General features: G+C 38.8%; 1 protein-coding gene across 1 annotated transcript; it reads left to right on the top strand.

Moving 5' to 3' along the window:
• The first annotated feature begins 1,162 nt into the window (after window positions 1–1,162).
• On the top strand, window positions 1,163–21,405 carry pif1 (PIF1 5'-to-3' DNA helicase homolog (S. cerevisiae)). The gene is made up of 12 exons (XM_076266759.1): window positions 1,163–2,007; window positions 3,696–3,825; window positions 4,118–4,243; window positions 4,416–4,569; window positions 5,900–6,014; window positions 6,119–6,225; window positions 7,660–7,799; window positions 8,509–8,615; window positions 12,754–12,841; window positions 13,698–13,843; window positions 19,147–19,338; window positions 21,305–21,405. Exons 1-12 carry the CDS (start codon window positions 1,447–1,449, stop codon window positions 21,332–21,334), a joined length of 1,896 nt encoding a protein of 631 aa, XP_076122874.1. The 5' UTR covers window positions 1,163–1,446; the 3' UTR covers window positions 21,335–21,405.
• The last annotated feature ends 234 nt before the right edge of the window (window positions 21,406–21,639 follow it).

Here is a 21,639-nt window from a genome sequence, read left to right as displayed (position 1 = left end):
CCTTGGATTAAGCGAGGTGAATGGCTCGATTCCAGACTATACATTTCAATGATATAGGATGGCCCGCCAGGCTAGGGGAAAAAGGTTTTTCCAGAGAATGTCTAATAAGGGGAGAACTGCCACTCTCGGAAAACGTCCGGTTTCTGAACTGGTTGCAGTTCCTTCTGTGGTTCCACATGAGGGCGCTCGTCCACGAGTGCGGAATGCATGGAGGTCTATGGAGCTGTACCCCTCAAAATCCACTTTTCTCGGGATATATATTTTTTTCAAGTAATTTGAAAATTGTATTCGAAAGGGGAGGCAAAGAAAATACACCTGGTTGAGTATTATATTTTTTAAAGTCACTTATTTTGTTTTAAAAAGCCTTACAAACGTGTCAATGACGTCATTCATTAGCACAATGCTAGCGTGTTATGGGCAACAACGACCCAACCTGTAAGAAATCAAAAGGACATAAGTACTTGTTCATTCAACTTTTGACCTATAACCCATGTTGAAGTTATACAAACTACAATCAAATCTGAGATTTGTCAACGACAATCAGGTGAAAGAGACAAATTTAGCCGTATAGCTCCATTGACTCCCATTCATTCTGCACTCATGGCGATCGCCCCCAGTGGAACTCTGGTGGAACTGCAACCAACATTCGGTACAATGGGACTTAATACGGAGTGGCCAGGCTCTCCGTAGACGGGCTCTGGTTTTTCCGATGCTGCCATGAACGCTAGGTCTGCCGTCTGTTGTAGCTCCTCCCGGCTAGCCTCTGCAGTTCACGTTGATGTAGATTAGAAAGTCAGCCAAAGTCAGACGCAGTTCATCCCGAACAAGCCTACTACTATTCTGTTAAAATTTGCGCACTCCGCTAGTAAGCACACATAGGGTGCTGCACGAAGGTGTCCTCACGAAAGTACACCAATTGAGTCTACTTAGTCACTCTCTCCAGTTATATCTAATAGGCTACCTCCATGATCAAGTCAGATCTATGCAGAACTGCATCTGATCGAACAAGCCTACTCTTTGGGTGAATGGCAGCCAACGAGCTCAGCCAACCAACACGGATTGCTATGACTGACGTCAATGCGCTAAAAATGCAGCACTTCCATTGGTTAAACGTCTTTAAACGTAACTTTCAAAATCTGTCACTGATATTTTAAATGTCTTTGTCGAGTAACCAAAAGAGGTTGTGTGATTGTTTGTAGTTGCCAATTTGACAGCAGCACAGTGTTAACTCAACTATGCGTTACGGTTTTTTTCTCATACAATATCTATTTGGATAGTTTCGTGGAGAGCCTGATCTGCCGGCATGTTGTAGTAGGTTTTTAAAGTACCCGAACTAGATTAACGAACGTTACGTTCTTGTTCTGCAGCTTGCACAGTTTATTTTACTTGCTGATACGCAATTATTCAGTAGGGTACGTTGTAGGCTATCTTTAATACATAAGTACAATGTTAGAGGGGGACACTGTTATTCAGTTTCAATGTTGTGTCACTATAGAGCGCCTTAACAAAGCCGGTCTGGCTGCAACAAGTCGATCTCTTCGACGTGCCTTAATCAGTTTGGAACGAAATGAATTTCAAGAAATTGTTATACGACTGCATGATGGCAAATCTCATCAGAACTTCACACTTCATGATCTGCAACTGTTTACACGTTTTTCAAAGGATGGCAAGTGTACCGTGAAAATTCTGCCTGACAACATCCAGATTTTAATATCAGACTGCCCTCCAGATCAACTATACATTTTTATTAAGACTTTGAGGATCAAGCATCTGGCATGGAAGTCAAGCAAGCCTTTAAATGATCGGGACAAATTTCTCGCTGGACTTCCACGGAGTTTTGTTGCAATCAGTCCTCTCCAGCAAAAGGATGTAGCAGTGCTAGAGAGAGCTCATGGTAAGAACACAGCCAGTGACCAGCGGCTCGCCGGGCGCACTGAGAGAAACTGCAGTGCGATGAATGGACGTCTACAAGTTAAGAGACCAAGAGCAGACCATGATGATAGTATGGTATGTTTGCGATTTGACCAGCAATTTAGCCTATTTTAAACCGTCTATTTTTCGGTGAAAAGGTAGAAGAAATGGCCATCTCCCTTACAGAAAATAACATCACTACTTCAAGTAGGCCTACTATCAAAACTGCAGTTTTGGAGGAATTATTGCAGGAAATGCAACATTTTGGACATGATCAACTGCATTACATTACATAGTAAGGTAGGCCTACTGTAGCCTACCGCAGAAATGCTAATAATATTGTACTGCACTGTAGCCTAGTCTACTAAGAACAAAAACTGCAGTTATTTTTTGTAAGGGCCATATTGTCGGCATAAGCTCTTTTAAGGAAAAATAGGTTTGTGGCGATAGGCTAATCACCATTTTGTGAAATGACTGGGCTTAAAGCAGCACTATGCAAGTCTTTTACCTTTTAAAGCTGTAGTTTTTTTTGAGCATATTAACTGAAACAGACACTAAGCTCCGACAGAACAACGTAAATCAGCCGGTTTTAGAAGAAAAAACGCACTTTTACCTCCACCTAGAGCCTGTTATTTGTTTTGCAAAAATCCACAGCTCCCTGTTCTTCTGGTCCAATCAGACCAGACTCAATGAGAGGGTGCTCGGTGGTAGTGGGGAAGGGGCATGAGAGTTGTAAACATTCAAAATGTTGGCTAAGTCCAGCTTTAATATAACAGCTTCGAAGCCAATTTGATGGTAAATGAACTTGTAGTAGGGGAATCGTTCCCCTACCATGGCCATAGAGTAGGCTGATTAGAGATCAATATTGGAAAACCCATATGGGAAAACCAGCCTTGCAACTGCAGGTCTCGTCGACCCGGATATATCTTGCAAGAATCGTGAAACATAGCCTTGGGGTATTCCATCAACCTGCTAATGAAGGCAGCGATGAACAGAAATAGCCTGGTTTAAAGTAGTGTAGACTTTAACTTGATGCTGAAGCCGTTCCATTAACTTCAGCTAGCTCCATCTTGCCGTTTATTCAAGCAATCTTAGGCAGCTTCATGTTTGCTCGTGCACGATGTAGAAAAGTAGACCAAAACAAACGTCCCCTTAGAATTAAAAGGTTCTATCAATATTTTTGTCAAAATTGAGCTATTAACATCTTATTCTGTGACGACGACAAGATCGGTGAGGTGTTTCTTGGAGTTATGCATTTTTGGACATTATATTTAAAGAGGTTATGGCTAATGGTGATGGGAATAATCCACATTAAATTGAATGATGAGCCTTTTGTCATTAGTGCCCTTCAAGTTGGCACTACAATGAGCTAGAGGAAGCAGTATACAATGCAAGACACAAGAAAATACTGTCATCGAAGCTCACTTCAATGCAAAAGTCGGAGACGGACACTCTTGGTTCATACGGTCTTAGAATCACAAAAAAATTAAATAATTTGCCCTGGGGTGTCCACACCTTTGCATGCAACTGTACCATCAGATGAATATCCAAGATGGTGCCAAATCTAGGTGCCACTAGGGGAGAGTCGGATTGTCAAAAGTGTTGAATTGTTACATAGTGTTGCTTTAAGGATCCATTAAAACAGCTTTGTGATTGATCCTCAGTTTGGTGAAAAGAATTACTAGACAGATACAGTGTCTTCATGACCTACAGAAGATAGAACATTTTACTCTCCATGTATCGTGCCTTTTGAAACTTACAGTATGCTCAATTCCTTGTTACAGAATATATCTCTACATCCAAGAAAAAAGCCAATTATTGCTTTATCCTCTGGACGAAAACTCAGCAAAGAGCAGTTAGCTGTCTTGAATGCCGTCCTCAGTGGAAAGAATGTCTTCTTCACCGGGAGTGCTGGTACATTTATTTTCATTTCATTTAACAGGCTGACCCTTTTTATAAAAAAGACCAATTGCAGGGACAGCCCTCCTGGAACAACTCCAGGTCATTAAAACTAGTGATCTGAATTAGATGATTGATCAGACAGGATTATTTGCTACTGTTCAAATAAAGACATGCCTTTTGTATCTGTGTATTGATTCAGATTTGATGTATAAACATAACTAAAATCTGGGGCAATTCATGTCGGAAAAGATTATATATTATGTTATGACTGTCATATTTCTTCTTTTAATAACTACTTTCACAGGTACAGGAAAGTCTTTCCTGTTGAAGAGGATTATTGGATCCCTTCCTCCCAAAAGCACTTATGCCACTGCAAGCACAGGTGTAGCGGCATGTCATATTGGGGGAACAACATTACACAACTTTGCAGGTTTGATGGATTTACCTAGTAAACCTATTTAAAACTTTTGAGTAGGCCTCGCCTATACTATTGGCAAGAAATACATTTTTGAAGGGGAAGAACTTTGTATCACAGGTGTTCAGTAGACTGTCTCTTGTAAAATATCCTTGAAAATACTTTTTTTTTTTTTTATCCCTGGCAGGTATTGGGTCTGGATCAGGTTCTCTGGAGAGCTGTCTTGAGTTGGCTCAGAGGCCTGGTGTTGTACAGAACTGGCTCAGCTGCAGACACCTTATCATTGATGAAATATCCATGGTTGACGCCCAGTTCTTTGACAAGTTGGAGGCTATTGCTAGGTAAATGGGCCTTGCATTTCCTTGTCACAGATTGGTGATGGAATGGTTTGAAAATGTAAAAGGCACGTTATTGATATTGTGGTATCTATTATTTACAGGAATGTCTGTGTTTGTCTGTTATTCGCATATCCCAAACTATTCATCTGACTGATTCCATATTTAGCAGGTGTCTTGCTACAGGCTTGAGAGTTTGACATTGTTTGGATAAGGGTCATTCCATGTTAATTCAACCAGGGCCCATGCACTTAGGTCTCAAAAAAAATACCAGGTGTACCTATGTTACCCAGGAGACACACTGTAAAATTACTTTTATGTAAGATCAATACTTTCCAAGATACAGCCAGTTTTACGGGGGGAGGGGGGTGTCGATTTTGTTCAGCCTCTTTTTTTTTGTCAAAGTTCACGAGCCCATAGCGCAAGAACTAAACCATGTAGGAGGCTCAAAAATTGCATGCTTGTACATAGGAATAGTATATAGCAAACTCATCACGTTTGGTCTGGATGATCCTGCATTGTCATAGCTGTCCCTCAAAGTTGATCAAAATTGTATTATTTAGTATCCTGGATCCATGAAATAACTGGCCTTTAAAAAGAAAAATCTGCCTGCCTCTATGGGAATTTAACATAGGGGTGCCAATACTTATGACCCCTGTATTTTATAGGATACGAAGATATCCATCTTTCACTGTAAGGCTTGTATTTTATGATTTGCATTTAGCAAAAGCCCCAGACAGCAGTGGAGTGGTAATCGGAATTCGTTATTTGTAAAAGTTGTTTACTTCATCCTCCTAGCCTGGACTGCGATCGCATCCCCTTACTTTCACTTTCCGCTGCGCTCATAGTCGGCATGCCGGTAGCGTGGGAACGTGGGATGCGTAGCATGAATTTGGTACAGAGTGGGCCAGATGAGTGACCGCGGTATAGTCTTAAGTAGCCTAGCTTTTTTGCTAGGCCCAAAGAAGGCTGGCAATGTGGAATATTCCGCTGGTTGGTGCACAAGCAAGTGTTCAGATTGGCTGTCTATCCGTCTTTTACAAGGATTTTTTTGGAGCAGATCTTCCTCATAACTTCGGTAGCCTAGTCAGTCTTAGTTGTCCACTTTCATCAGGCCATATATAACCTACATAATATTTTATATGTTTTATGTAGAAAATTATATATTTATTTCTGTACGGACACATGGTAAACTGTTTACTACACCCCCACCCCCCCCCCCCCACACACACACGATAACATCGTCCATCACAATTAATCCATACAATTAGGGGAACATCGCCCAACCCTACTGGTGAGATGTTAACCTGACCCTTGACTTTTCTCCTTGCTTCAGGTCCATTAGAAGGTCCACAGAACCATTTGGTGGTATTCAGTTAATTGTGTGTGGAGACTTCTTTCAACTACCACCCGTTGGTAAAGGAAAAGACAAACCACAGTTTTGCTTCCAGGTAAAGGATAAATGGCTTCCACTGTCCTAAGCCACAGTATGTTTAGAAACTCCTAATGTGTCCTGTACTTATTACATTGTTTTTGGGATTTGTTTGTAATGTAGGCAAGAAGCTGGAAGAAGTGCATTCAGCTGAATATGGAGTTAAAAGAGGTGCGCAGGCAGACAGACCAAGCCTTTATCTCTCTGTTGCAGGCTGTACGAGTGGGCAGGTATTATTCTCTTGTCTTTTCAAAATGTTCAAGCACCTAATGCACGATCACATATGAAACTAAGTCTGATTACTAAGTAGAGGATAATTGGTGACATGGTGTTTGGGTAGCAGAAGTTAATGCACAAGAAAATGACTTGCTTTGTTGACACTTTCACTACACCTTTTAAGAGCCCTTTTGTTTCTGTAAGGATTACTATTGTTTAGCAGGTTTTTTCCCTGCGTACATTGCCCTTTCCTTGTTTTTTCCCTGCATGCATTGCCCTTTGGTTCCCATGGGCGAAAACCCATGAAATTTGGCACACACAACAGGTATCTGACAAAGCTCTAAGGACAAAATGGTGGCCCAGGGACTCTCTAGCCGCCTTACGTGACGGACCCATTGGTTGGCGTATAGTTTCAGGTACACACACCAAAGTGTGTGTAACTCCCAAAGATGAAAGAACTTATATACATTCCATTAGCCACGCCCACAGGAAATCAAAAAATCAATTTTTATGCACTTCTCCTAGACGATTCATCTGATTCATGTCAAAGTTGGTGTACATGATGACAAGATGTTGCTGATTCTAAATTACAACATTTTTTTTAGATATGTTGTAATTATGCTAAAATGTCAACACAATTCATTTAAATATCTCGCCAGATAAACAGGAAATGTGTCAAAAATTATCCATGCATTGCTTGACATGACTCAAACTTCATAGATTATTGACAAAGATGGTAATGACGATATGTACATGGCATGCCCATAAAAGAACATGCAGTGGATTACCTGCCATATCAAGAGCTCATATTTGATACAAAAAATAATTAATAATGAAATAAATAAATAAATGGCTAAATAAAATAAATAATAATTTAAAATACATTCGTTTACATTTAACTATCATGTTTTTAAAAATAACATGCAATGGAGTTCACATTGTCCGCCATATAAATAAAAACAAATAAAATCAAAAACAATAACTTTTTATTATTGTCCAATAGTGTTCAATCAAATCAGGACTAGAGTTGAAGATGTTTGCCCGAACCCGAAGGTTTCGGTCGTGTTCGGGCTTAATTTCTATCATTTCATGCAGGCTCGGGCCAGTATGCGCGATAGGCTAAATGAGCGGTGAGGTGATGCGTTTCAATTAGCTGTGAGAAAGATGCAAAAATGGATGCTAAGGAGGTAAAACGGAGGCTGGCCTCTGGCGATTACATTTTAGTTGCTTCGGCAAAGAAAGCAAAGTCTGAGGTGTGGAAAAGTTTTGACCATGTGCATAATGAGAATAATGAGCCAGTGGGTTAGCCTATGTGAAATCCAAAGAATGCAACATTCTGCAGAAAGACAGGGAATTCGTCACTGATAAAGCATGATGATCAAAGCTTGGCCACACCTGCCACTTTTAACTTTAATCCCTGTGTATTAATGTCTTGCAATGTCTCTCAGAGTCACCACAGAAATCACTAGCAAGCTCATAATGAGTGCTAACCACAACATTGAGAGAGATGGTATCTTAGCAACCAGGCTTTGCACACATAAAGATGATGTGGAACTTACTAATGAGAACAAGCTCCAGCAATTACCAGGTTTGATTATTTTATCAATTTCAGTATTTCTGTTTCAATTTGCACTTACATCTTTCTTTGCTTTAACTTCATTTATAAGTATTGCATTGAGTTTATAAGTATAAGTATTGCACTGACAGCCTTGTATGCTAATATGTTTCCTCATGACTCGACTGATCTTTATGTATTTGTCTACTTGCTTATCTATCTATTTCTTTCTCCCTTCCCTCCTGTTCTGTCTCTTCTATCCCTCTATTGCACCAGTCTCTGGAATCAACGTTTATGAGCTGGGTACTGTCAAGGGTCAGGCCTTGACGGTTATAGAAGGACCTTGGGACAAAATAAATTATGTAGGGGTAGTCACCATTACTGTGGGAGTGGGCATTTTGTACTTTTCATATGCATATTGATATTTCCATGTCCATATTGACTTGACATGCGCTCGAATATATGAAAATTGGACTTTCGAGGTATTTCTAAAACCTCATAAAATGTAGGAATGTGACCTAGATATGGCCCTATGGCAAGTTTTATTTGAAATGTTGATACATTTAGCCTCAAAGAGGTAGACATATCTCATTTTCTTAAAAGGTAGGCTGTCCTCATTATAGACCTAAGGAGAGACTTACTCTCTCAAAGTTTATATTTCATTGAAGGAAATCAAGAATTTGACCAGAAATAAATTCCCACTGAAATCACATTGCATATATTCTGCCCTTTCTCTGCTCAGGTACTCTTCATCAATTTGAGGCTGTGGATAGCAACCCAAAAATGCTCAGGACCCTTGATGCCCAAAGTCAGATTGGAAATCTACTACAACTAAAAGTAGGAGCACAGGTGAGCATGAGTGTGAGGTTACAGTTCAATTTCAATGTATTGCCGCTGTCACGTCTGTTGCACGTCCCTTTTGTAGCCTGCTTGTACGCCTTCACTCACAGCTACCTGAGCTGACCTGAGTCGGTTAGGATTTGGTCAAGTCAAGTCTCAAGTTAAGTCAAGTCCTTCCTGATAGCCTCTCAGCAGATTTGATAGGTGTTATCTCCTCATGCACATTACATCCATTTGTTTGCTGAGATTGCGGCAAGTTTGACGCCAGTGATTGACATTGAGTCATTTCAGCAGCACCCTCCTTATCGTGTCCAGTGGATGTGGCTGGGCACTGTTGAGCTGGTTGTTTGTTTCTCCAAGGTCTGCATTTCAGTGGAGGCTGGCGGGTTTCTGTTTCAGCTTGTGCAGAGTGTTTTGGTTTAGCTAAGTTGTGATATCATCAGCGTGTTGTATTTGTATGGCTACTAAGCGCTTATCAGAGGCTTGGCTCAAGGTTGGCAGAAAAAATGCTGGATGCAGGAGAGAGAGGTGATCGTTTTCAGTTAAGATCAGTGTTTCGCCTACAATGTATTCATCAGCGGCGCAGCGCCGCTCCTGGAATTCAAGCGCCACTGCAAAAAAAGTTGCCTAATTAAAAAAAAAAAAAAAAACACGCAAGTGAACTTCAGCTGCCGTTCGTTCAGGTTTGATGTCAACAAATAATAGTAGGCTAACGTTGAAGGCGCAGTCAGGGATTCCACAGGAGATCATGCTTGTTTGTGTTTATGTTTAAGTTTATTAGCAGATGCAATTCTGTGCAAAAAAAATGTAGCCAACATTATGTTAACCAAGGAACCAAATTAAACACGCCAGCGAGGTAGCTCGCCCCTACCTTCAGTAGCCTATTCCCAGATAAATTCCACGCATTGCTTCGTTTTTGTTTGTGATACAGGCAATGCTTTCAAGCCCTGTGTTGCTAAAATACCTAGGCTGTGAAACTAAGGTCTAGCTAGCCTATTGGTGGGTTTAATTGAATTTGAGTATACGCAACCATACATCTGGAGATAGTTTGTAATTCCTGTAGAGCTCACCAAAATTATAGAAATGATACAAGACACTTATCTCCTATAATCCAAGATAGATTTTCTTCGAGTTTTTGAGCGTTTATTTTACCAAATGACATGGAAAACATAATTCATTTCATCCACATATTCTTATGCACCATGCACAACAACGCTACTAAATTAGCTTAAAACCGTGAGAATCAAGCAAGCCCGACGGGCCGTCACGGCCTTAAAGTGACAGGCACTCAATTCGACTTGCATAGCACCAATACAATGTAATGACATGAAAGAGAAGTCTATATAGTTTATACAGTGCTGTGCAAAAGTTAAGACACCCATGCTGAAATTGACTAAAGGGAGGAATAAAAAACATCTTTTGCCTTTTGTCTTAATGCCTTAACTAAAAAAAAATAGGACATCAATTATTTTTGAATGTATCATGTATCGTAAATAATTCTAAATAGTAACAGTTTGTACAGTGGCCTACAGTGTACAGTTGTACAGTGGCTAATTACTAATAATGTAAATGAAAAAGGTGAAAGAAAAACATGAATAATCCTGTTCAAGTACTGCAATTTAAACTGAATAGTCTGGTAAATACAAAGCTTCCCCCTATGGGAGTAGACCACTGATGAAAAAATCCAAGCTCATATAATTCACTATTTGGAGACATAACATTGACAGTTCAAACCAGAAATCCTCCAGAATTGATGGTGTATTTCATTCATAATGTTTTGTAATCCATAAAAACACCAAATTAACATCAAAAGGGTTGATATCAAAAAACTTGATATCTGCTTCTTTAAGGGTAATAGCTATTTATTACATGAACATTAAAGTAATGAAAGATATGGCATTACTGCAGCATTTACTGAAGTTTATTGACAAACTAGAAGCTTATGGTATCAGGAAACACTGTTAGGGCCTGTGTCCACCAATCATGTTTTTTGCACTGATGCTGCGCTCAACTTAATTTTCAGAGCACTTCAGTCAAGTGTTTATTGTTGCTAGATTCCAAAGTTTTGATTGGTCGACAAGAGAGAGGTAACATTGACAAGCCCAGCGCTGTTCTAAAAGTTAAACAGATTTCAACTTTCAGCGCTGCGGAAAAAAAATGGTCAGCTCCAAGGGCTTTTATCCACCGAGGGTGCTAAGCGCTGTGAACGCTTTTTCTCATCTGTCCAGAAAGTATTTATCTTGTCAGCCTTTGCAGCAGTCTTGTGCATTTTTAAGCAAATTTGAACAGAAGCTGAATTACTTTTTACACTGACTTTTAATGATGCTTCTACTGCCTTGGCCAAGTTGGCTTTTGTGCTTGACCAATCAACATGTAGATCAGTCATGATTCTTATGCACAGGGGAAAGACCCTACCCCGAAATAGAAATTAAAGTGCTAGTTCCATGCGGTGTGCACACAAGAACTACAAAAAATAGGGACTACAAAAAGATCCCACAGTGTGTTAATGCCTATAATGCTTATCTTTGGGATTAGGTTAGCATGATGCAAATTTGATATTCAAATATTAAGATGGGTCTTGGATATGCTTATGCATTGAAAAATTACATTCTTTTGAAACCTCTGTTGTGTTGTCTGCAATAAAGACTCTGTGCCCGTTCAGTCCAAGCAGCAAGCAGCAGCCTTTTGTAGCTGAACTAAAAGCACACCGTTTATGTTACTATTACTGCAAGAGTAGGGTTGCCTGGCTCTAGCATGGCAAGCTAGTTTTAGTTCCCTAGCATAATTTTGCTAGGGAACTAAAGACAGACATTATGCCAAACGTAAAATGACCAAAGTAATTCCACATAGCCATCACAAACCTCTGAAAATATAATGTTACAGTTGAATTAACAATTGAATTTTCCATTCCACAGCGTTTCCACCCAGTTTTTGTGTTTCTGTCTGGACGAGGATATTTCTGGAAATAATGTAGAGTGGACGCAAAGGAGAAATATTGATTTCAAAACGTTTTGTTCTCATGTTGATGAGGCCTCAGTCTTGCTATTTATACAGAGTGTGAACCCCGAGAAACAGAGATTTATAGGTGGGTCTCAAAAAATGAGAATGTGAAGTTAATTTTTTCCGTAATTTATTTCTAAAAGTGAATCTTTAATATCTTCTAGATTCTATTTAGCCATTTTTTGTTTTAATGTCTGATTATGGCTTACAGCTCATGAAAATTAAAAATCAGTATCTCAAAATATTAGAATAAAGAGGTTATACAATACAGAAATTAATCCTGACATCTTTAATCTCTTAGTCTCCAGAAGGATTGTGAACCACAAAAGGTCTTTGAAGGAGGGAGAACCACAAAAGGTCTTTGTTGAAAGGGCAGGCTGTTCACAGGGTGCTATTTCAAACCATATTCATGGAAAGTTGATTGAAAGGGAAGGAATTGGTAGGAAACGGTGCACAACCAACAAGGATGACTGCAGCCTTGAAAGAATTGTCAAGCCGATTCAAGAACTTGGGGGAACTTCACAAGGAGTGGTCTGGGTCTGGAGTGCATCAAAAGCCACCACACAGACGTGTCCAGGAAATGGACTACAAGTGGCACATTCCTAGTGTCAAGCCATCCCTGAACAAGAGACAAGGTTAGAGCGTCTTACCTGGGCTAAGGAGAACAAGAACTGGATCACTGCTCAGTGGTCCAAACTACAAATGTTACATTTAATTTGGATATCAGGGTCCAATCGAGGTCCCAAGAGTCTGGAGGAAAGAGTGGAGAGGCACGAATTCAAGTTGCTTGAAGTCCAGTCTGATGTTTCCACAGTCAGTGATGATTTGAGGTGGCATGTCATCTGCTGGTGTTGGTTCACAGTGTTGTATCAAGTCCAGTCCAGAGTCAATGCTTTTCCACAATATTCAAATTTTTTTGAGATCCACCTGTATGTGAAAAATTACTGGAGTTCTCCTTTAATGGATCCCACATATGTAGCTGTTTGGAGTGTTGAGACAGTTGCTATTACCTTGCTATTAGATTCACATTTAAAGCTAGCTACCTGGCTAATTCTCAAATGTATGTTTAACCAATTCATCACACTTCCTACAGGTAATGAAAATTATTTGGGGTCAGGGATTTCATTTTCTGCCCTCTTACATCCAGGTCATGCTGACAAAGAATTTGGATGTTCAGAGAGGTCTTGTCAATGGAGCTAGAGGGGTTGTGCTGGACTTTCAGCCTGGTAATCAAGGTATGTTAATGATAATATGTCAAATCTAGGGCCAGAAGGTTATTTGCGAAGGGAATTCAGTGTACATTTTTCTGTCTATGTCTAAGCCTTAGTATTTACAGAATAATTAGCCAAGTAGTTACTGGAACGTAGTTATAGGAACAGTCCACTTCGAAATAGTTCTACTAATTACTCTCCCCCAAAACTGGTTTTGCCATTTGCATTCGCAGTGGCCATAGGAACTGGTTGCCCATTTCAATTGCAAATTGCTCATTCAACTTGGGTTGACAGTGGGCGTGACGTATAAGTTGGGCCAATCAATGTAGACCTAGGTCACTAAGGGTTCCTATGCGGAAAAGGGAAAAGACCCTGCCCTGAAGTAAGAGCTGAAAGAGTTACAGAGGAACTTAATAATCCCCAAATTTGTCTAGTCGGAACACAAGGGGGGGGGGGGGGGGGGGGGGTCATTGTTCCAGCTAAGCATTCAATAGCCTGCAAAATATTATATTATAATACATAAGCTTATAATACAATAGCCTGCAAAATATTATATTATAATACATAAGCTTATAATGAATGTGCAGTGAGCAGAATTTAGGCATGGCTGCATGTGACTAGGGATGTAACAGTCACCAGTGTTACAGTAAACCACAGTCCCCCAAAGTAGGCGCACAGGCGCAGCATGTAACGTGGGCTTGTTGTTGAAATCAGGTGCCACTGCTATGCATATTTCATGTTTACTGCAAAGACAAATAAACATATTAGTCTAAAAAACAGCTATTTATGTTCGGTTGGTAAAAGTACCATTGGCAGTAGGTGCTGTGAACACTGCTCATTTCATCGACTGTAAGTGTTTGTTATTTATGTTCCTTTTTAGGTCTTCCACGTGTACACTTCCTTTGTGGAGTCACAGAAGTGATTAGACGGGAGCGATGGGTGCTCAAGGCCAGTGGAGGCCAATTTATAAGTAGACTGCAGCTGCCTCTTAAATTAGCCTGGGCCATCTCCATTCACAAAAGTCAAGTGAGTACTAAGTCAACTAAAACACAGTGCTTATTTCCCAGACGGTCAGAGGGTTGTTTTACAGCATTTAGAATTTCCTGTAATGGATTTTCCATAGACTTTGGATTGCAGTCTTGTGCCAAAAAGCGAAAACAGAGATGCCAGAGATGTGTCACATGGCTTGGATTTGAGTCAGACTTCAGATTTACTTACTTCAAACTAAAAATAACTTTGACTTGACTATCAAACTTGATGTCTTTGACTTGTACTAGCAACATTTTTCATAGATTTAGATTAGATTGAATTAGATTCAACTTTATTGTCATTATGCAGAGTCAGACAAGACATCATACAGAGACAACAAAATGCAGTTGGCGTGTAACCAGTATAGACAGGTGTAAACAGTATATGACGTATAATATATATACTCTTTTAATCCCGTGAGGGAAATTTGGTCTCTGCATTTAACCCAATCCGTGAATTAGTGAAACACACTCAGCACACAGTGAACACACAGTGAGGTGAAGCACACACTAATCCCAGGCAGTGAGCCTGCAACAACAGCGGCGCTCGGGGAGCAGTGAGGAGTTCGGTGCCTTGCTCAACTTCAGCCGTGCCTACTGGTCGGGGTTCGAACCGGCAACCCTCCGGTTACAAGTCCGAAGTGCTAACCAGTAGGCCACGGCTGCCCTACATATAGTTCAGTGTAGCCAGTGGTATACAGTTAAGCAAGTGGCATGGTACAGTAGGGATAATATGTACAGTATATTAACAGTAAGTAGAATAAATGCAGTGTATTAACAGTAAGACCAGAATAAATGTGGCTTTGCAGTATGAACAATATAGACATATGTACAGGTATGTGCAGCGTATTAACAGTAGCATTATAAGAATAGTAAAATAAATATATGTGCAGTATTAACAGTATAGACAGATATGTAGACTTGACCATGGAGTAGGTCTACAGTATGATAGCATTAACATAAGAGCAGTATAATATTGGTCATAGCTTTCACTGGATTTGTTTTACCCAGGAACATGGCCTAAAATTGGCATAAAAAAGAAGCATTAAATCCCAATGTCGTCATGTCCATTTTAATTGTTTGGGATGAGAAAATTAGGTAACACTTTCTATGAAGGTTGTATTTATAACGCCCTATGAATGCATTTATAATGTTTTATAAGGTGTCTATAAAGCATTGTAATGCTCATTATTACCATCTATATGTATTCACAAGTCGTCATAACCAACTTCATGATGCATTATGACAGCTAATTATGAATGATTATAATTTTAATCTGAATAATGCATTATAAATATATCAAGATCTGCCTACTCACTTGTCAGTTTTATGATGCATCATAACTACTTTGCTTTGCTAAATGCGTAGTGATGCATAAAGAGTCTTGATTTCTACTGTAGTCCTATTTATATCTATAGCTATAAGTATATGTAATAAAGTTATAATAATTTATACATCTCCGTACAGCACACAATTATAAACAGCTATGGAATATCATAAGTGTTATTTGTCAGCTCTAAGTAAAGTGACAAGAATATGACCCTATTATTAACAGATATAAGTTCACTGAGTGGTGCAATGAACTAAGTACCGAGTCTAGCATCTTAACCCCATATGCACAATATTATAAATCACTATGTTAAGTAGAGCAAATGAGGTGTTGTTATAAATAGATATAAGGTTATTATAAACAAAATGAGTCACAATGAAATGAGAGCCTGGACAGTAAAGACAAAAGGAATGCATTTAGTTAACTTTATTTTCATTTAAACCAACACACATAATCAGACTGATTATCAATGCTCTGAGCACATTACACAAACACAATGAGACAGGCCAAAAAAGTGGCACTGCATGGTCCTATATTTTGTGGTGGTGGTTATTATTGGAATAAAACTCACAATGCCACTGAAATCTATCTTGGGACATTATGAAAGATTAAAATAGACCTTTGGTTTAAATGAATATAAAGTGAACTAAATGCATTCCTTTTGTCTTTACTGTCCAGGCTCTCATTTCATTGTAGGATAATAGGGTCATATTCTTGTCACTTTACTTAGAACTGACAAATAACACTTATGATATTCCATAGCTGTTTATAATTGTGTGCTATAGGGAGATGTATAAATTATTATAAATGTATTACATATACTTATAGCTATAGATATATAGGACTACAGTAGAAGTCAAAACTCTTTATGCATCACTATACACATTTAGCAAAGCAAAGTGGTTATGATGCATCATAAAACTGACAAGTGAGTAGGCAGATCTTGACATATTTATAATTCATTATTTAGATTAAAATTATTATCATTCATAATTAGCTGTCATAATGCCTCATGAAGTTGGTTATGACAACTTGTGAATACATATAGATGGTAATAATGAGCATTACAATGCTTTATAGACACCTTATAAAACATTATGAATGCATTCATAGGGCGTTATAAATACAACCTTCATAGAAAGTGTTACCGAAAAGTATTCTTTTGGGATGTTTTTCAACCAGTAGGACCTGGTGACCTTCTCAAAGTAAATGGTAACACTAAAACAAGGGGCTACATTAAGATTCTGGATAATATCAGGTAGTCTGCCTAGAGACCTGCCCCAATAAGCAGCATTGGACCATTAAACCACACAATGATCTTAAACATACAGCCAAACAAGGCAAGAAATAGTTAATAGAGTAGTGATGGCAAAGAATCCTTCCTGCCTCAAAACCCGGATTGCTGCTAAAAAGGTGTGGTCTACTATCATTGTTGAGACATGGAGTGGCTTGGTAGGTATTATAAGAACTATTTTGAAAGCCGGGAAATTGCAAACTTAATTCCCAGAAACTACGTGTTCTGTCTTATCCGGTGCTTCAATGAGGTTTAGTGGAACTATTACTTATTGGTTAACCATCTGACTCCATTTTGTATTTTAAAGGCTAGCCACGTATCTACTGTTGGCTGTGAAATATCAATCAACAATCCGTAATATGTGTTTCCAAAGGATTATATCTCTGTCAAAAACTGTTAATCATATAGGATCAAACCCCAACACCTTTAGCAATATTTCTTAGTTCAGGGACGGGTTAACATACTGAGTTTGATATCGCTTGCCCGTTCATTGACCTTGACATTTTAACCATAATCAGCCTGGGCCCAGAATTCACTTCAGGTTCAATGAGGTTCAATGACTTGGTGCAATTACAGAAGACGGTTCATTGATTGTGCTTGGTTTAACGAGCACTCAATACCATTTAACTAAGAATTCACACATTCATTGGTATCTGATTAAGCAGATTCCTTACTAGAAATATAACCTCCGGAAAGTAATGCTACAGATTACCAATTAACATAGGCTAACAATTTATTGCAATGTCAGGAATAATCATACACTGCAATTTAAAAAAAATCAACACACAGTAAACAATTCAACACACAGTAAACAATAAAGTATCAAAGGCAATTAAATAATTCCAAGATATACCTAATAATCAAAATATAACATACCTGGCATAGATTTCAACAATACACACAAAGGAGTTCTGTTAAGCAAAGAGACTCCCTACATAGAGATTCAGCTACCCAGAAGTGGGAGCCCTGAGAAGCAGGAAAGACTCCCTAACATAGGTTTGACTACACAGAGATTGGAGTTCTGTTAAGCAGAAAAACTCCCAGAACTAAGTTCTCTCCACCTTTAAGTATCCAGCCAGAACAGAGGCATCTTGCATTAAATTACAAAGCAGAAATTAACATATAGACGGTATTCAGACTCCAGTCTCCACAGGGTATCCTTATCAGATCACCAAGAGGTGGTGGGAGTTTTCCATCGGAAAATGGACCATTTTCTCCCAGATCACAGAAAGACATATATAATGTATGTACTTACTTACTTGACAATTCTACAACTGAAACCCTCTTACTTCTCGCACTGAGACATTAAAAATGATACTTAACACAGATACATTATCATTTGTCATTTGACAGTTACAGTTCAGTTTTCAGTAGTTGAGTTCAGGAGTAGGGACAGACTTGGCAGGGTGCTGGGAGTTTCCTGGCAAATGGCAGCTAACACAATAGCCACAATCAAATGAAAACAGGAACCTTGACTTCAAAAGGCATTCTGTAACCATCTGCTTTAGGAATGCAAAAGGATTCAAAAGGTAAAAGGCTAGGCCATTTTGAGAGCTGTGATGGCAAATAAAGACGCTTCCATTGTGGTGCTATTTCAAAATACTTGAATGCTTTGTAAAATAGTGGAATTTATTTTATTAAAAAATAAGTATATTTTTATTCAAAAATATCATAAATGAAAAAAAATATAGTTGTCATTTAAATTCTATTATATTTTACACCTGCAGAAATGATGAAATTGAAATAACCATTTATTTTGCACAAACAAGTCAGTTCTCAAATGTGCGTAAGAGTGCTTTTGAGTGTTCATAGATTCTGTTCTTACCTAAGAACAAGAAAACATTGGTGAATGTCAGAATCTTCATAAAAAGTGTGTAAGTGGGTTTTCAGAACAAATGTCTTCGTAAGAACGGTTGGTGAATGAGGCCCAATGTTGGCACAAGACGTGATGAGAAGTAGCATAGCTCAGTAAAATAATGCTGACACTTTACCACCTTTCATCGTAGCCTACGGGTATTTTAGGATCCCTGAGAGGCCATGTGTAGCCTATGTTAGACTTTTAGCCTACAGCCAGTGTTGTAAAAGTTAAACATGTTGTGTGTTAAACATGTTGTGCAGCATTTGATGGGGGATATCATGGGTAGGCTGAGGTGATTAAGGAGGGCTTTTAGTTTGTTTGTGTAGGTTTTCGGCTACATAGCTCAATAAGGATACATGTCAGGCAACATTAACCAAAAGCGCACATTAAGCAGGTCAAAAATGGATCGCAGGTCGGGTATAATTTTTGTCTTAATTAATATTTGCTGTTCGAGTTGCGGTCGGGTTGACTTAAATTTCAGGTGCAGGCCTCTTGTTAATGAACCCGCGCACCACTGATGTATATATAATCATACACACACACACACACACACACACACAGTAAGCAATATGACACGAGTGGGAGTGGTGTTGGTAAAGGATATCACCACGGTTGTAATTTGGCCCTAAGTACGATGCCGACGGCTTTTTTTTGTTTACTACATTACCATACATGTTACTTATATAATACTTAAAAATAGTCAGAACAAGAAAGACCCATAAATGAGTATGTGTCCAAACTTTTGATTGGTACTCTAACTCATGCCTTAATTCATTATCTCAATTCATATGTGGTCATCATTTTGTGTGTGTGTGACAGGGCATGACTTTGGACTGTGTTGAAATTTCCCTGGCACGGGTGTTTGAAAGTGGTCAAGCATACGTAGCCCTGTCTCGTGCACGAAGCCTGGAGGGGTTGCGGGTGCTTGACTTCAATCCACATGTTGTGAAGGCCAACCAAGATGTCTTGGCATTTTACAATAAAATGAGAAAAGAGAGGCTGATTTTGCAGGTGAGTGCCTGCTCCCCTACACATTCTGTTTCCATTTTACTGGTTTGTCCTGTGCAGTCTACTCCTCCTTTCTATTACTGTAGTAATAGTATGTTTATGACAATGACGATTACAATCAATATTGTTTTTATCGTTTCCCTGAAGGTTTCTACCATGTTGGTAACAAGTTGCCGCTTTTTTGAAAAGGGGTGAAAATATTTTTAAATGCCACCCTGGCGTTGCTATATAGACAGGCAAATCACAACTTTTTGAAAATGTTGATGTCACAGTCCTGACCATTAAAATGGAAATGAACGGAGCGTCTACTAGAAAACACAAGGAAGAAGAAGAACGAACGGAGTCAGAGCAGGGAGCATACAAAGAGGAAGGAGTTAGCTAGTAAAGTCAAATAAAAAGTAGGGCTGTCAAAATTAACGCATTAATCGCAGCGATTGCAAATGATTACGACGTTACAAAATATTAACGCAATTAATTGCGTTAACACGTTGTTTTTAGCCTACCTATTTCCTTTATGGGGGGCTGATGTCATGTAACTGAAGCTGCAAGATTGTTTATTTTATTGTCTATGGAGTTAGCTGAAGATGGAGAGGAACGTGAGGAGCTTGTAGGCGAAAAGTTTCAGTTTAAAAAAGCTGCCTGATCAGTGATCAGTGCTGCCGCTACCCCCACACACATCACACACTGTGCGTAGGGCACCAAGAGACAGAGGAGGGACGATCTCTTGTTAGAGAAAGTTTACAATGTCAACATGAACCAACAGCATGTTACATAAAGATGATACTTTGCACACGAGAGGGAGAGAAAACGAGTGGCAGGTTCCAGCTGGCTTGTCATTGTTGATGATAATTGATATCTCCTTTTAATATAAGAAACTTATAAAATGAAATCATGAAGGTAAAAAAAATGGCTAGTGGAAATTCTGATTGGCTGGTAACTTTCAATTTACCAGCCACATTGGCTGGTGATCAAAAAAGTTAATTTAGAACCCTGAATATTAGTACACTACCTTGCATAGGAAAAATAACAATGAAGGAATTTGCTTTGCTTTTGCTTTGTTACTTCTGTTTCTGTAAGAACTGAACTTTCTGAACAAGAAACAAACCTTAGAAACAAGAAACAAACCTTCTCTCTCAGAGTTTATAGACTGAAGTAAAAATATTTCTACACTTGCAATTGTAGACCAAGGCAGACCAGGGGCCTCAGTTCAGTTTAGGATGGCATTTAGGATTTTTGGTATTACAGAAGCGAAAAGTCAGTTTCCTAACTGCATTTAGGAAAAAATCCCATCTTAAAGTGTAATTAATAACCAGTAATATTGTTCAAGATCTAGTTAAGATCTAGTTAGGATATTTTTCTGTAATGAGGCCCCTGGAGAACAGGTGGCACTGTCTTAATGGGGTCATTAGGCTGACATTGCCGACAACATCGCACCTGATGTATGGATGCATAATTTAAAATAGAAATTAAAGTCAAGAAAAATCGTTTGCAGGCCATGACATTTGATAGAATACTATTAAAACCACTTCTTCCATATCCTTCCTAAGAGTGGACCAGAAATAGCCTCACACCAGTGTAATTACCGGTGCCAGAGAATTTGCCATGTCTCTTTAAACAAATTATTAGAAGACATGGATATCTTGAGTAAGCATAGGTGTCACAGTTTGGCCATGTAACTTCAAGAATAGAACAATAGAACATCTCGCTAGAATCGTGACACATTAACTTGGAGTTTTCCTTTCCTTCGCTTCCACAACAAAAGCATTTAACAAGCCACGAAAAGTAGGCTACTTACAATGGCAGAGTGAAATATTAATATATATCACGACTCTAGAGGGAGCTCTACAGTCGCCAAAAATACCTGAAACTGCATAGGATACCTTTTAAGCATATTATGATTTCAATTTGTTTCTCTTAAACAAACTGCTAACATACTGATGTTTTCCCTTTTTTATCTATTTGTTTTTAGTCTTCCATGGATACGTTTTTGGGCCCATAACAAGCCAAATGAGAGGACAGATTCAAGTCGTATCTTTTAATTTCCTGCATTTTTTATATGGACACTTACAGTTTTACATCCACATGGATCTGAAGCTTTTAATAAAAAAGGTTTTATTATACAATTTCAGCCTGTTCTTTTTAACTCTTAAAAAACAGTGTGAATGGTTATGTTACTGTTCGTCATTCAACCATAAAATATGTATAATCCTTAAAGCCACACCAAGAAGTCTCACTAAGTATTGAAAATGTAGGGATGTTTACATAGTCAAATCTGATTTGTACTAATCATCTAGTCAATTATTT

The sequence above is a fragment of the Alosa pseudoharengus genome, unplaced genomic scaffold (genome assembly GCF_046254945.1).
Source record: "Alosa pseudoharengus isolate Yale_2024_CS ecotype anadromous, Long Island Sound unplaced genomic scaffold, YU_APseudo_1.1 YU_APseudo_1.1_scf_4, whole genome shotgun sequence".
Classification (NCBI taxonomy): domain Eukaryota; kingdom Metazoa; phylum Chordata; class Actinopteri; order Clupeiformes; family Clupeidae; genus Alosa; species Alosa pseudoharengus.
This window is presented reverse-complemented; position numbering and strand designations above follow the sequence as displayed.